This window comes from Chelonia mydas, chromosome 6, assembly GCF_015237465.2.
Source record: "Chelonia mydas isolate rCheMyd1 chromosome 6, rCheMyd1.pri.v2, whole genome shotgun sequence".
NCBI lineage: Eukaryota > Metazoa > Chordata > Testudines > Cheloniidae > Chelonia > Chelonia mydas.
This window is the reverse complement of record NC_051246.2, coordinates 125,941,927-125,958,748: the sequence shown is the minus strand read 5'-3', so window position 1 is coordinate 125,958,748 and position 16,822 is coordinate 125,941,927. Positions and strand designations below refer to the sequence as shown.

Here is a 16,822-nt window from a genome sequence, read left to right as displayed (position 1 = left end):
CCCTCAAGGATTGAACTCACAACCCTGGGTTTAGCAGGCCAATGCTCAAACCACTGAGCTATCCCAGGTAGTAGTTTACAGCTGGTCTATACCACCGTGTTTAAGCCTCCCCTGCCCCACCCCAGGTGCCGGCTCAGCAGTGCCGTGGTAGAGCCCGGGTTGTCGGTTTCGCACTCACCCACTGGGGGGATGCAGCAAGCGAGGGCGTACTCCTGCTTATTCCCAGACCCAGGCTGCCGGCGCAGGAGCGTGAGTGGGGGACTGACTCCCTTGCACGTCACCCTTGACCCCACAGAGCGCAACCCGCATTGAAGACCCGATTGAAACTGACCAACCCTGTTGCTATCAATTGTCCCCAGCCCAGAGCTCTGGGTCGGGAAGCAGGCCAGCGTCCCATCCCATCGGTTTCCACGGCGGCTAGGAATATAGCTACAGCCTACGGCCTGCTTCATTGATACGTTTCCCTAGTCGTGTTAGGGCAGTACACCGGGATCAGGAAAGTGCAAGGCATGTGTGAGCGTTTGGGTTCCTGCACGAGGTCATTCTGCCCATCCCTTACGGCTAGCCCAGGGGGCACCCGTCGGCACTGCTCTCGCTGCCAGGCTGCCCCAGCGGCACCTCCAGCTGCAGAAAGGCAGCGAATGTATTGGGCACTGTAAATACAGATGTGGAGCAGGACAGAGCCTAAGGGGAGGGGAGGAGAAGCCCCCCCGCAGAAGAATGTTCAGGGCCTCCGCCAAGACGCTGGCTTTCCCCCTTCTGCAGGGAGCGGTTTGGCTGTCCACGTTCCCAGCTGCGGGCATCACCCGAGCCTCGAGGGGTGGACTCGATTAACGGGTTGCAAACCCTTCATGCTGCAGAAACTGATCCCCTCGACAGTAGGCTGTGGTGATGCGCACCACGGCAGCCCCTGCTGAGCCCAGCTGTACCAATCTCTCGGGCCATGGTCTGCAGGGGCTTGTGGAGAGGAATGCAGCGAGTTCAGACCCTGGACTATGCATCTGTGTAAGGGAATAAAATCCCTCCTTACGCTGGATCTCCAGTCCTTGGGCAAGGGACTAAACCGGACTAAGCATCCTTTTGCTCCATCCCTGAAGCACGGGGATGGGGAGTGGGCAGGGCCTTGGCTGGTCCCACCCATTCACCAGCCAGCACAGCTGAGTTGGCATGGGGGTTGGGACTGCCATAATTTACTCTTGGTCCAAGCCAGCAACAAGTCTCTACCCCATTCCCATGCCTCTCCCCAGGGGGCAATGAGGAGGCAGAAGAGGATTCTGGGTCTAAAGTCACAACCCAGTCCTGAGGCTAAAGGAGGATCCAGTCCTGCTCCTGCTGAAGACACTGGCCCAATGCCCACTGGCATCAATGAGCATAGGAGCTGGATCCTGGGCGAGGTGCCCACTTGCGAGGAAAATCCAACAGGCATAAGGCTCGCAGTAACCCTTCCTCCTCCTGCCCAGGCTGTACGTTCTGTAGCCCAACAAGGGCCAGGACATGCCTGGGGACTTCAGGCTAACATGGGGATAAGTCAATGTACAGATGGGCCCAGAACAGCCCCTCGGCTCCAAAGGACCCCGACCTCTAGGGGTGTTCACAATCTGAACCCAGAAAACGTGGCTGAATTTTGCAAATGGCCTCTCTCTTTGGAATGGGGCCATGCCAACATCCCCTGAATGTTGAGTCCAGATCTGGATTTTGCAGCGTGTTATCACCAACCCAAACTGGCAGCTCCCCCTGACGGTCCAAGCAGAGAACAGTGGTCCTGACAGGGGAGCACTCCAGAGGGAAAGAGGAAGGTGGGGAACCCAGCCAGGCCAGTCTGAGTGTACGTACCAGAGCAATTATGCCCGTTGCCCGTATAACCCGAGAGACACACGCAGCTGAATGAGCCGCCTCCGTGGTGAACGCAGCGGGCCCGGTCTGCCGAAGCGCAGGTGTGGCTGCCGTCTTGGCAGGGGTTGGACGGCGGGGGGATTGCTGGAAAGGGAACAACATGATACGACGATTGTGAGTGGCCTGGGGCTGCCTGCTCTCTCGGACTCCTAGACTTTAAGGCCAAAAGGGACCATCGTGATCATCTAGTCTGACCATGGAACCTCACCCGCTCCTGGAATAGACCCCTAACCTCTGACTGCGTTACTGACGTCCTCGAATCATGGTTTAAAGACTTCGAGTTACAGAGAATCCACCATTTACACTAGTTTAAACCTGCAAGTGACCCATGTCCCACGCTGCAAGGGAAGGTGAAAAAGCCCCAGAGTCTCTGCCAGTCTGACCTGGGGGAAATTCCTTCCTGACCCAAAATCTGGCAATCAGTTAGACCAGGGGTGGGTAAACTTTTTTGGCCCAAGGGCCACATCTGGGTGGGGAAATTGCATGCAGGGCTGGGGCAGGGGGTTGGGGTGCGGGAAGGAGTGCAGTTTGTGGGAGGGGATGCGGTGTGCAGGAAGGGGCTCAGGGCAAGGGGTTGGGGTGCAGGAGGGGTACAGCAGGGGGCTCAAAGAAGGGGGCTAGGGGGCTCAGGGCAGGGGGTTGGGGTGCATGGGGAGGGGTTCAACAGGAGGGGCATGGGGTGTGGGAGTGGGCTCAGGTCTCAGGGTTGGGGTGCAGGGTGCACGAGGGGTTCAACATTCACACTCCAGCCCGACGCCACTTACCTTGAGTGACTCCGGGATGGCAGCAGCATGCAGTGGGGCTAAGGCAGGCTCCCTGCCTCCCCTGGCCCCGCATTGCTCCCGGAAGTGGCCAGCGTGTCCAGCAGTGGCTCCTGAGGGTTGGGTGGGGCAAGCGGTTCTGCCCCACACTGCCCTTGCCTGCGGGTACCACCCCCAAGCTCCCATTGGCCACAGTTCCCCATTCCCGGCCAATGGGAGCTGAGGGGGCAGTGCCTGCAGGTGAGGGCAGCACACGGAGCCCTCCGCCCCCCCACTCCAGGGGCCACAGGGACGTTGTGCCGGCCACTTCTGGGAGCGGCACGGGGCCAGGGCAGGCAGGGTGCCTGCCTTAGCCCTGCTGCGCCACGGGGCTGGCAATCCCGTGGGCCAGATTGTAAGCCCTGATGGGCCGGATCCGGCCCGGGCCCTAGTTTGCCCTCCCCTGAGTTAGACCCTGAGCCTGTGGGTGAGATCCCCCAGCCAGGCACCTGGGAAAGAATTCTCTGTAGTCGCTCAGAGCCCTCCCCATCTAGTGTCCCATCACCGGCCGTTGCAGATATTTGCTGCTGGCAGTGGCCCATCGGCTACGTGCCATTGTAGGCAGGCTCATCAGAGCGCTGGGTACAGCAGCGAGAGGGCCCAGCCCTGGCCCGTCTGCCATTCAAAGGAATAGCCCCAACAAGAGCCCCTCCAAGGAAAGCATCTTCCCCTGTGGGAGTGGGTTTTACATTGTCACATAAATGACCAGCAGCCAGCCAGCCCTCTCCATCCCACCGCACTGTCACAGGGCAAATGGGTCAGGCCCTGGCACAGCATCGCCATCTCTGTGCTTCCACTCCCATAGCACAGAAGGGCCTGGCAGGGCTGCGGGGGGGCCTGGCCAGACTGTGCTGAGCTCTGGTGATGCCCACTGACTTTACAGCCCTCGCGGGGGCATTACAAGCCATTACAGCCCTCAGGCTGCTTTAACTTGTGCTGTTGGCCTGCGCCAGGCTGAAAGATGGTGGAAGGCCACCTTTTCCCCATCCCACCTCCCTGGGCCTGGGTTATTGCAGGGTTAGCCCGGGGAGTTGCACCCAGGTCCGAGCTCCAAGTCAGCCTCGCCCAGGTGCGAGCAGCCACCCTGCAAAGCCCTGCCTGCGTGACTGGGTCCTCCCTGGTGCTGCGGTCCCCCGTGCGTGTCGGCAGGGTTTCTGGGGAGGGGCGCACCCCGTGGCGCGCAGGGTGCTGAGCCTCAGTGAGTGGCGGGAGAATGTGTCTGTCCTTCTGGGGGCACAGGGGGCATTGTGGGAAGGCGATGGAGGACGAGCAGCACTCGGGGGAGCTACCTGCGTGAAAGCAGCCCCCGAGCTCAGGGGAGAGGGCTCTGCGTGCGGGCCAACACCTTGGCAAGCGCCAGCCCTAACTCCACCAGCCTTGAGCACGGTAATTAACAAATGCTCACCAGGGTGGTCCCCTGGCAATCAACGGGGGCAGCTCACGGGAGTGCAGCGCTGATCAGGGTGAATACGGGTGGCCCAGCTAGGCCCCAACTCAGGGGTGGCCAACCTGAGCCTGAGAAGGAGCCAGAATCTACCGATGTACATTGCCAAAGACCCACAGTAATATGTCAGCAGCCCCCCCCCATCAGCTCCCCCGCCCCCCGCGCCTCCCGCCCACCAGCAGCCCCGCCAATCAGCGCCTCCCCGCATCTCCTAATTAGCTGTTTCGTGGCGTGCAGGAGGCTCTGGGGGAAAGAGGGAAGGAGCAAGGACACGGCAGGCTCAGGGGAGGGGGCGGGAAGGGGTGGAATGGGGGCAGAGCCAGGGGTTGAGCGGTGAGCGCCCTCCGGCACATTGGAAAGTTGGCGCCTGTAGGTCCAGCCCCGGAGTCGGTGCCTAGACAAGGAGCCGCATGTTAACTTCCGAAGAGCCGCGTGTGGCTCTGGAGACGCTGGTTGGCCACCCCTGCCCCAACTGAACGGGCCCCGGCGAGTGCTTGGGGCCAACTCTCGATTAACTGCCAGGTGATGGCAAAGCTCCCTCCGACTCCAGTGGGAGCTGGACCCTGGGAAAGACGCCTTTGACCCGTGCTGTAGCATGCAGGGAATGTACAGCTGGGCTCGCGGAGGGGGGGAAGGGAGACTCGCAAATGGGCTTGACACTTACGCACGCAGGTGCGTCTGTCAACAGCCAGCTGGTACCCGCCGGGGCACTCGCACCGGTAGCTGCCTGGAGAGTTGACGCACATGGAGCGGTGGCCGCATCTGCTGAGGCTCTCCGCACACTCGTCGACGTCTGAGCAGGAAGAGAAGAATCCAGTTACACAGACGGATGGGTAAAACATTTGCTTTTAACACTTCCCGGGGGCCTCAGCGCAGGGGTCTCCGTTTAAACCGGCTGATCAGGAGCGTAAACGTTTCCTTCCTAAGCACTGGTTTGGCTCTCTTTCAGCGGGAACATTTCGCCCCCCTCCACTAGAGCCAATAAAGAGGGAGAGAAATGTCTGCAGATGTTTTTAAGGGGAAGCAGATCTACGGGCTCCTTCCTGTACTAACAAACATCAGCTCAGTCTGAGAAAAACACCAACTCGGCTCAAACGCACAGAGCCCGAGCCGGACCTCGCTTACACCAGTGTAACCCCACCGACGTCAGTGAAGCTGCTCCCAAATTCCATGACAGTCACTGAGGGCAGAATCAGGCTCCGAATATCCCGCTTCCCCCCAAACGTGTGTCTATAATTTCCTCCCTTCCAGCAAAGTTCTTGGAAGACTTTTTCCCTCCCCCACTAAAAATGTTCAACATAATTAGAGCAGGATGACGGGGCTACACCCTGGAGCTGGGCCAAAACCCGCAACCAAGCTCCCGGAAACTTTGGATTCCAGTTCAGCAGGTAGGCCCCGCACTACTAGACTTCAGGGAATCTATTCCCGCCTCTGTCACAGGCCCACAAAGGAGGCAGCATGGTCCAGGGGATAGAGCGCAGGCCTGAGCGTCAGGAGACCAATGGTCTATTGGCCTGAAGAGTCACCACGGGCAAGTCATTGTGCCTCCCTGCCTCGGTTTCCCCTTTTGTACAATGTGGGTACTGCTGCTGCTGACCTTCTTTCGTGAAGTGCTTGGGGCTGCATGGATGAAGGATGCTGCCTACTAGGTAAGTATTATTCTATTACGACGTGGCTTTTGGCACGTTGCCGGCCCAGATCCTCCAAGGAACATAGGCGTCGCTCGGCAGCATTGCAACACCTCCTCCCTCGGCGGCCTGAGGCATTCTCTGCCCCAAGCGAGGCACCCGTGCTCTCTGTACAACGCATGGGGCGAGTGAGGCTCCTCCGACAAGGATCCTCAGAAGCCAGCACGTTGCAGGGGGTGCTGCCAAAGCTAGCCAGGAGGGAAATGCCAAGGAGCGGGGCAGGGAAGGAGCAGGACTCAAGACGCCTAGGCCGTGGCCTGGTGTTCCAGGCTGATGCGTCAGAGATGGGCACCTTCCTCTGCCACAAACCTGCTCCAGGAGACAGGCCCCTGAGCCAGGTCAGCTCTGTGTTCTTGGGGAACCAGGGTGCAGTATCCAGCCTGTCGGACTCATGAAAGACACCCCCTCCCCTCGTTTAAACCAAAATCCATCAGAGGAAAAAACTTGCAGAGAGCAGGGAAGGGTGTTGGGAGACACACCTAGACCCCTCCTGACAAGGGTGACGAGATTAAGACATCTCCATTAGCATACAGAATGAAGAACAGAAACAACTCGCCTAGCCTCATCTGCATGAGAGATGGGACAGGGAGACATCTCAATTTGCATTTGAATGGAGACCGGAGAACCGCACTGAACTCTGGGACCAGAAAAGCAGGGACGCACTGCATCATGGGAATCTCTGCTCCAGATGTTAATGAACCTATACCGGCCCACACCCAGCTCAGCAGTTATCAGACCAATTCGAGTGATAAATCCTTGACTGATAGCCCAAAATACTGAAGCAGCCTAGTTGCATTGTGAGCTCCCTGGAAGAAAACACCGCCAAGAGTGATCGGCTTCTATTGTCTAGCCTAAAGAAAACCCTTGAGTCATCAGTTTACCTATAAACAAATCTAGTGTTCGCCCTTGAACCGTTGTATTTTCTCTGTAAATACCCCTACCTACGCCCAAGTAAGTGTTCTGATGCTTAGATCCAAACTCTGCATCAGTTCCACTGGGGATCCATCTTCTCCTGACTGATCGTGCTGGGGGCTCTGCCTGTCTCCAGCCCTCAGCACCCTGAGCTACCCCCATCACCTGGGAACCCCGACCAGTTCAAGCCTCCTGGAGTGGGGGAGATCCCCCTCTTTCTCTCTGTTTTCCTTTCTACCTCAGGTATTAACCTTTAATCATGTACGTTATGCTGGTTTAGCCCTCCTTGTGTAGTGATCACTATTATTCAATAAATAACTTATGGTTAAGCTGGTTGCTTCTCTCTCTGAACTTTACTCTGTTGTGTTTTTAGCTTCCCCCATTTACTCTGCAGCGACGCTAGATCCCTGTAGGGCCCCAAAATACTGTGGGGTTTGCTCATCAAGTGGTACTATCAGTACAATTGTGAGGTGAAAGTGGGATAGGGACGTGTTAAACCTCTGGCCTTGACAGTGCTGCTTAATCCAGCCCATTGAGTTCAGGGACAGATAAGGGGATCAGCTGGGGAGTGCTGATTGACCCGGTCAGACTTGCTCTGTTAGTGTGCGGGCCCATCTAGTTCTAGGGCTGGAGGAACCCAGCCCCGGGGAACCTAGGGCTTGCAGGATAGCTCCATCGGGAGGGGACTTGCAGAAGGAAGGAGTAGAGCTCCATACGAAGACACAAGTGACCTAAGCAGTACATTAATAGAATTACAGAATCCCCCCCGCCCAGAAGAGTAACCCTAATAAATGAGCATACCCCAAAGTAACGGGCACACCTGGTAACACAGCCCAGGCCCTAGCAATCTGCTGCTCACACTCTCCCGCCCACCCTACATTTCCCTGGGCACTGGCGGTCTTTGTGTGGGTGCTGTGAGCACCCCCTCGTATCAGCGGCCTGCTTCCAGCCCTCCTCCTGACAGGTGTCGGGCCTCAGGCGGACTCAGAACACGCCTCTGGGGTCAGGCCCTGCTGGTGAGACAGGATCCCTGCCTGGTTTGAGAATCCTCCGGGCCTACAAGGCTTCAGCTTGAGCAGGGCTCAGAGCAGCTCGTTAGCTGGGAGGTGGCATCGGCGGAGAGGCTGCTTTGCGGAAACTTAGGAGCTTGGGGGATTTAGGCACCTCCTGGGTTAGGCGGCAGCTGAACAGTGGCTTTGGAAATGCCAATAGCACCTAAATGGCGGACTTGGACGCCTAAAGAAGCGGATAGGTACCTAAATACCTGTGCGGATCGGGGCCATACCTGCTGGGTGCCTCAGTTTCCCCATGACCATGATACTGACCCTGCTTTGAGCTCATCCGGTGAAAAGTGCTCGGTCCACTCTCACTAAGCGAGTATCATTATAAATCTCCCTTCGTCCGTTCAGTAAGGACGTACAGAGACAGGCAAGATGATGGACTGTAGATACGACGCCTGACCTGCAGAATTGAGCCTGCGATCGGGTGAGCAGCCGCCAGCGGGGTTCTCCACTTACCCACACAGTCTCTGCCATCTCCCCGATAGCCGGCCGTGCACTCGCAGGTGTAATCCAGACCGGTGCCCGGCTGGCACCGCGCTGTCGTGTCACACGCATGGGTGCCGTCATAGCAGGGGTTCACTGTGCTCGAGTCGGCGCCACCTAGATTGGCCAGAAAGCAAAAGGCAAAGCTGGATGAGGAGCCACGGGACGGGAATTTATATTACAGGAGAAGCCAGAAGCCCCCACTGAGATCAGAACCCCGTTGTACTAGGCACTGCACAGACACATAGCAAGAGTCTCCCTGCCCCAAAGTGAAGGAAGGAAAACAGAAATGAGGTGACTTGCCCAAGGTCACCCAGCAGGGCAGTGGCAGAGCTCAGAACAGAACCCAGCTCTCCCGACTCCCAGTCCAGGGCCTTACCCACTAGACCACACTGCCTCCCCAGGGCACGCAGCTGTATGGCATGGGCTAGGCAATGAAGATGCCGCTGGTGCCCGTACAGCTTGCCCCTTGACCACCATATCACTCGCACACAGAGCAGAAGGGCGAAGTTCTCTAACCCACCAGGCAAACCTGGCCTCTGGCATTCTGCTCCCCTTACATGCGTCGGATGCAGAGAGGGGGAAGAACTTCCCAGTGCCGTGCAGATCGGGAGGATAATGGTGTCCTGGAGGTGCAGAAAGACCCAGGCACGCAATGGTGAGTGAATGCACCTTGCCTGCCGGCACTTTCTAAAACTAAACCAAGCACAGCTGGTTACCCAAAATAAAGGAAGAACTACAGTACATGCTGCTGGGGATGCAGCTATTGGCTAATCTGGGGCTGGACGCTGCTCTGTCCTGCATCCCATATAGACCATAAGGAGGTGGAAGGCACCCCCTTAATCCGCTAGACGGGCTCCCCATATTTAGGCTCCTCCTGCACGTGAAAGGATGGGAAACGGGTGCAGCTTTGGCTCGAGACTGCCAACACAACAGCCAACGCACCAGGATGCCAGGGTGCACGTGCCAGGGCGCATCCCCCACAGAGCAGGGGGAAACCAGGACGCAGAGTGTGACTCCAAAACAATCTGCCCCCAGTCTGTTCCTATGCACTACCCCCTGCACGGTGCCCAGGCAAAGCCAGAACTGGCTCTTGAAGTTCCTTGTTTAGGGAAGTCAGGGACAGATTGAATTCGGCTTTGGACTTTGTCTCTAGGTTACCACTTAATTCACTGGCAAGATCAGTTCATAATGGAGAGGAGCCTGACCCAACACCCAGTGGAGTCCAAGGGGGTCTTTCCCATGGAGTCTGCATGGCTTCAATGGGTGCTGGATTGGGCCCTTGAGTAGAAATTTCAAAAGCCCCTGAGTGATTTAGGATTCTAATTCCCATTTTCAATAGCACCTAGGTGGCTTAGGAGCCTAAGTCTCAGGGAAGTCATTGATTTCAATGGGAGTTAGGTGCCTGAATGCCTTTGAGGATCTGGGCCTAGGTGACACAGGTGCTTTTGAAAATGTTTCCCCTGACCTGTTGCAAGTTTGCGAGGAAATCGAGAACTGTTGGCTTGGGTCTCCCAGAAACAACCCTGAAAAACTCAACGAAAGGACTTTCCAGGATGGTAAAGTTCCACCAGCTTTAAATAAATACAGACCAGTGAGGACCAAACCCTGAAGTCTATATTCAGTTCTTACACAAGCAAAACTCCTGTTGACCTCACCTTACGAAGTGAGTAAAGACTCGCCAGCTTTCAACCAAGATCGTAATTCAAATGATTTAGCCTCCTCTGCTTCTGCGTTTTCATGGGTTTTCCTGATGGAAACTGGCATGATCTACATTGGCCCATCTGAAAACCAGCCGGAAGAACACCCTGATTTATAATGTTATCATCTCGACTCTAGAGGGAGCAGGTGTGATCTACTGTACATTTGGACAGGTCCCAGAATACCCCTCTGGGTAACGAATGCAAACCACAAAATCATTCCAATGGCTGGAAGTTGAGACCAGATAAATTCAGACTGGAAATAAGGTGTACATTTTTAAGGGTGAGTGTAATTAACCAGGGGAACAATTTGCCAAGCGTCGTGGTGGATTCTCCATCGGTGACCATTTTTAAATCAAGGTTGGCTGTTTTTCCAAAAGCCCTGTGGCAGGAATTATCCCGGGGCAGTTCCCTGGTCTGGGCTATGCAGGAGGTCAGATTGGACGATCACAATGGTCCCGTCTGGCCTTGGACTCCATGAATCAGATTCCATAGGGCTGGACTGTGTCTTCACCAGAAGCCCTGAGTAAGGGACTGGGTGTAGCTGTGCTGGCCAATGCACGGGGACTGGGACTTCCCCCACTCCCCATCAACCTGCACAGGGACCAGGGCCTTGCAAGGGCTGCTCTCCTACCAGGCAGTGATGTGTGATCCAGGAAGCCCACACGGGGGAGCACTCAGGCATTTTACAGCTCCTTACTCACCAGGGCACATGCTCTGGGCCAGAGACAAGCTGCCCGGCCCAGCGTAGATTCAGCCCAGCACGCAGGAGCGGCTTTAGCAGCAGAACTCCCACTAGCGTGGGACTAACGTGACTCCGGCAGCTCCAGCCAGGAGCCTATTGCTGAGAATGCATCGGACCGGCACTGGGAACGTTCCAGCCCAAGGCCCCCGGGCACACACTGCCTGGCTTTAGGGAGGCTGCCGGGGCTTCTGCTGGCTGTGGCCGGAGCACAGCCCCACCTACAAATCGCAGCTGCTAACTCCAGCCCCAGCCCCAGCCTTCCCGTGGACCCGGTTTTGCTTTGCCCCTTTACACCGAGAAGGGCTGGCTGCGGAGCTGCCTGCGGATCTGAATCCCCCCCCAGGTTCTGGGGGTGCTGGGACCTGGGTTCTCATGCCCATCTCTGCGATCAGCCCAGGTGGGCGCTACGCAGCCTTGGCCGTGATCCTGGTGTCATTCGTTTGCTACAAGCCCCCGCACGGAGACGTCCCTGAGACGCAGACTCTGAATCCCTCTCACATTCGGTCTGGGTTGTGCTCTCAAAAGGTTCCTCCTCTATCTCATTATTGCACTTGGCTAGCCAACACGAGCATCCCCCTTTGGATCCTTTATGGCCTCTATTCAATGGCTTGACTTCCTGACCCCAAGAGCTGGAGCTAATTTACTTGGTTAGAGTAGGAGGCTGGGGAGGCTTTTGTCCAAGGAGCGGCTCCTTAAGCAGAGCACATACACCCTGCAGGCTCCCTGTCTCTTCACCCTGTAGGGGGAAGAGCTCTCCACTCCCAGGTGATTGCCCCCGCGAGAGTCAACGTGCCCTTTAAATTCCACACGGTCAGGAAGGGAAGAGGAGGGTCAATAGCTCTGGCTCCCAATTACTGATTCAGGAAGGACACGGCCCTTTGACTCCATCCTCCTGGAAACAATGAGGCTCCCAGAAAGTGCAGACAGCTGTGTTGTCCTACACGCATTCCAATTAGATAACAGCTCCCTGGGGACCAACAGGGAGATTGGGTTTCAGGCTCCACTCAGAGGAAGACCCCTCTCCGGAGGGATTACCAGCTTTCTACCCTGACGGCAGCGGGAGACAGAGAAGAGCCAGCGTCCCCCACCTAACCAACCAGACGGTGGCTAGCACCCACCCACCTGGCCTTAATCAGCTCTCTCCCATGGTATATCCACACTTCAGGCCTTCCGGCTTCTCTGTCTTTTCGCCACCGATGGTGATATGCAACTCAACAGGTAACGATGCAGACACAGCCGGGGCCTGATCCAGCGCCCATGGAGTCTTTCCTCTGCTGCCGGACGCACCCAGAACAATGCCCACTGCACGCACGGTACTACGAAATACACTCGGCACCACCTCTGATCACCCCACTCCCACTCCGGGAAATCAAAGGAATACAGCATCTGGCTCCAAATCTGGTCCTGTACAGACATAGAGAGAGCTTTTCTTCTATCTTTTCTTGAGCAACTCCTGGGCCAGTAGATTAGACAGAGATTACTTACACACACACAGACCCCCCTGTACACAGAACTCCCAGTAAGGTTTAATGTAGAATCTGCTTTGGCTGGAGAACAAAAATAATGAAGCAACAATGTGGAATTTCCACCCCACTCTAACGGGCTGTCCTGATGCTGTGCAAGAAGGGATGGAAATGGCTAGATGGGTAACACGTGGATGTCCCGGTACATTTTTGAATGAGGAGAGACCAAGTCCATTTGTAGCTGTGTTACCAACCTAGCGATTTCGTTCTCCTCTAACACAGGACACCACCACAGTAGAGTTGGGTGGAAAAAAATCCCCATTTTTGCTACTTTACTTTTGTCTTAGAGCCAAAGCGGAATCGCGTAAAAGTTCACAAAGCCAGGGTAAATGGTACCACTTTCTTGACTAAAGTTTTGAAGTTGTAGGAAGCAGCAGTGGCTGCTGGGAAATGGGGTTCATTGTATTTCAAACTATGGGCCACCGTGACGTCACTGGCTATGCCAGCCTGGAGACAGACCTCTGCCAAGAGAAGGCAGGAGGAAATGGGGGTGGGAGGTGTGGGGTGGGGAGGGTACTTGCTTTCCACCTGGCCTGTCACTACGTTTTTTCATGGCTGGGGAGGGGTTTGCAAGTCCAATAAACAAACCAGACCCCAGAGTTCTGCCTTTCAACACTGAGAATAAAACTCAGCACAAAGCAACACTGCATGGTGATTCTGGGCCAGCTCTGTCCGCAGCGTGGATAGCTTTGTACCCGGCCGTGCAGCAGAGTTTACAGCGGGAAAAAGCTGCCTACAAACAACGTGTCTCAAAGCACAGCGTAGGCCTGCCAGCAAAACCCTCGCTGGTACCCCAGGCACCCAAACTAACAGCTTTTGCTGTGGGGCGAATCCTGAGCGGATGAAGTCCTGCAGGGATCTATCCTCATGGCAGGTGCTTAGCAGGACAAAAAATCCAATCCCTTCATAGTCATCTAACAGCAGTGGGGAAACTCCACCTGGGTGAAAACGGGGCAAAGCCAGAGAGGTCAGCAGCGTTTGGCCCATGTGCACACGGCCTACAGGAGCTCCACAGATATTTTCTACAGGGAAAATTGGAGCGCGTACAAGCCTGGGTGTGCTCACAGGAACTGTATCATTCCACCAGCAGTTACACCCAGGGCCAGACTGCCACATGGACCATGTGTCTGTGCAGAGGAGGAAAAATTCACCTTGCCCTCGCGCATGGGCTACCGAGACTTTTGGTCTGGGGCCACTGGAGTCAGCCGGTCACTCCTCCTAGAGCAGATGAACAGAGAGCTCTGACTCTATCCCGTCCACCCCCTGCCCAGCCCCGCTGAGCCACTGCAGGGGGTGGTGCAATTTACTGCTAGGAAACCACAACCCCCAGCGACCAAGGGGAAGCAGGGGAGGGTTGTGACTCAGTGGCACAAGGCCCCCCAGATCTAGTCCCGGTGATGCAGCTCATCGCTCCGCTCACAGCCGGGCCTGTAGTCACAGTAGACTGACACTGATCTTCCTTCTCCTTGCCACCGGCTGCTTTCGGCCACGCTGAAAGCGGGGGCTTTGCAGCGGCAGGGAATTCGGCCCTTGCTTTCAAAAGGCCGACGGAGTCGGGGATGACTCGGCAGAGCTCACCTTCGCTGGAGCCAATCTGGTTGGTGATGGCGTAGCGCAGGACCCGTTCCTCGTCGTTGTACAAAGCGAAGATCCGATCCACGCTCAGCTGCTGAACGGCAGGAACGACCCTGTGGTGGCGGGCGGGCGGGCAGTCCTGGAAGGTAATGTTCTGGTGCAGTCGATAGGCAAAGGTCTGGTTGATACTCCCGAAGGTGAGGAAATACTGCCGGTAAGCTGTGGAAGTCACGGCTGCAAAACAGCGTAAAGGACCCTGGTCACACAAGCATGCGGTAGCTTGATGAATTATTATTATTTGCACCGCAGCAGTGCCTAGAGGCTCCCATCAGGGATGCAGGCCCTGCTGGGCTGGGCACTTTCCAAACATGGAGTCCCTGCTCCAAGGAGTGATGCAACAACTGGTGGATAAGCCCAAGCAATGGAGAAGGGGTGGGGGAGAAGACGAAGAAAGGAATAAATACAACCGTGTTTTCACAGACTAATTCTGTGCACTGATGACTATGATACTTTCGCCCTCTGGAGATGTGAGCACTGGACTTGGGCCAATGGCCTTTGGTTAGCCCTGAGCACGGCCATGCAGGAAATAGGGTGGCCACATTGAAAAGCGGACCTGATAGCGTCCAGTCAGATCTACTGACCGGACAACGAAAGTCCGGTTACTGCGTGTGGGGGAAGCTCTGGGTCATCACCCACGCCGGCCCCTACTCAGCCAGAGCATTGGGCGGCTGCAGCTCCCACCCCAGCTCCGCAGGACAGTCCCTCCTGAACCAGGCTGCGGGGGGGGAAGCCATGAAGAGCAGCGAGCGACAGGGGGAGGGGGAATGAGGAGCAAATGGGGGCAGGGCAGAGGCAGGGCCTCGGGGGGGAAGAGGCATTTGATTTCATAGAATCATAGAACATCAGGGTTGGAAGGGACCTCAGGAGGTCATCTAGTCCAACCCCCTGCTCAAAGCAGGACCAATCCCCAATTTTTGCCCCAGTTCCCTAAATGGCCCCCTCAAGGATTGAACTCACAACGCTGGGTTTAGCAGGCCAATGCTCAAACCACTAAGCTATGAGGCAGGGCGGGAGAGATTCCATTTTTAAATATTACGAAGTTGGCAACCCTAGCAGGAAACATAGTGATTTCACGATGAGCAAGCATGCACATCACAGGGTGGGGGAGGAAGATGATGGGAGGGAGGCGGTCTATCGCTCAAACGTGACTCCTGCAGCCACGTTACAATGGCAGCCATGCCAATCTGAGATTACAAAATCCGAGTCAGGGCTCAGATCTGGATTCCAAACACCCCAATATTCTGGACTGTTCAGTTCCCGGCTTTCGGCTGATCCCTTCAGCGAGGCAGAGCCCATCTGCCAAATTCAGGGGAGGATTTTGATCTGGGATTTGGACTCCATCTCTGCAGTCCAGCCCTTTTCGGCTGGGAGAATGTTATAGGAGACCCGGAGTCCCGGAAATGCAGTGAGTCCTGCTGCCTAGAAAAGGGAGAGCGTGAGTGCTGCAAGGAAGCAGTTTCTCAGCAGATAATGGTGGAAAAAATTTAAAAATGACCATTGGTTACTTGAAAAAACCCCGCAGAACACTGCGGAATTCCAGTGTGCATAACAAGCTGTGGGCAGCCTGGCTAAGAGCAGGCTAACAAAACACACAATGAATGAGAGTCCTTCAATCATACCTGAGTGAGAGTAGTGGTAAAGCTCCTTGTAGGGTGCAATGTGGACAGTAAAGTTCTCCGGAATAAAAGGCACCTGGCCCTGAATATTTGTCTTAAGACTTAGGTAATTTTCTGGACCCAGGCCATCAGCTGTTTGAGTGATATGGACCTTCTCCTCTCCTGGGTAGAAGGTGACTTCCAAACTGTGGGTGAATTTAGCACCTACAATGAACAGGGAAGAAAACCAAGCTCTGCTACAGCCGTTTTAATGGATAAACGAACAATCTTTTTACCCAATTCTTAGAGTATATTTGAGACAGATAACACAAACCGATCATTAGCACAGAGCGGCACCAGAAAATACCAGTCAATAATACCGACCTTTTCTGAAGCCTTTTGATTCAAGAGGCTGTTTTAAAGATCTGCATGTGCTAATATCACACACTGCCTGCATCTACAAAAGGGAGACTAATCAGTTACACATCCGAGTCGTTACCCAGCCCGGAATAGGTCAACGCTGCTAGTCACTTGGAGTCCAAACCCGAGTTCGCACTATGCGTTCAGAAGTTTTTTGGCAATAACGTTTTCGGTGTAAAGGCTGGGCCAACACTGGTGTAATGGGATCACAGGGAGATGGAGATTCTGCATGGTGCTTTAGCTTCCAAGTCTGCGGGGCCTGGGAGCACCCAGAGACAGCACACTTAAGCCCCAGTCCTCGGAGGTATTGCGGCACCTACCTCCCACTGGCTATGGGCCTTAGTCCCGGGGGGGGGGGGGGGAAATGCCTCTTGCCCCTCCAGTGAACCCTCTGGCCACTCCAGGAGAGCTCCAGAGAAGACGAGCCAGAGGACAGTGAGTGTCACATAAGGGGAATAAAAAGGAGGAATGGGGGTTAGGGCGCTCAAGGTTGAAAGACATCAGGTGTGAGGAGAGGAGGGGAAATTTAAGGAAGTATATAACCATTACACAAGACAACTTAATACCCGTGTCCCAGAGGCCCGAGGCCTAGCCAGGCCTGATTACAAAGGAGCCACACCTGGGTTGGATCAGGTGGTCCCACCAGAAGGCTCCCACCGTGACGGCAGTCTGGAGAGTTGCTGAGACCACCAGGGGCAGGGTGCCTGGCCATGAGCTGGGGCCAGAACCTCAGCCCAGCAGGGGAATAGTTACGGTCTCAGATGTAGTTCTGGTTTGCCGTATGGGGAAAAGGAAATAAAAGCCTGGCCAGGAGGGCCTGGGAGAAGGGAATGTAATGGGAGAGCCCTGAAGAGGCACCACAGAAGCATGTCTGGCTGGGGGGGAGGGAGGCAGGGTGTGCATGGCAGGCAGCTAACCCTGCC

At 55.7% G+C, this 16,822-nt stretch overlaps 1 protein-coding gene across 2 annotated transcripts in view; it reads right to left on the bottom strand.

The window, feature by feature from the left end:
- Positions 1-16,822, bottom strand: part of NID2 (nidogen 2) — a 54,069-nt gene that overhangs the window by 12,759 nt on the left and 24,488 nt on the right. For both annotated transcript variants that reach the window (XM_037901311.2, XM_037901313.2), the window contains exons 7-11: positions 15,504-15,704; positions 13,828-14,058; positions 8,255-8,398; positions 4,802-4,930; positions 1,834-1,977 (exon numbers count right to left, since the gene is read on the bottom strand). In XM_037901311.2, the coding sequence (XP_037757239.1) occupies positions 1,834-1,977; positions 4,802-4,930; positions 8,255-8,398; positions 13,828-14,058; positions 15,504-15,704 (849 nt within the window). The remainder of the gene's footprint in view (positions 1-1,833; positions 1,978-4,801; positions 4,931-8,254; positions 8,399-13,827; positions 14,059-15,503; positions 15,705-16,822) is intronic.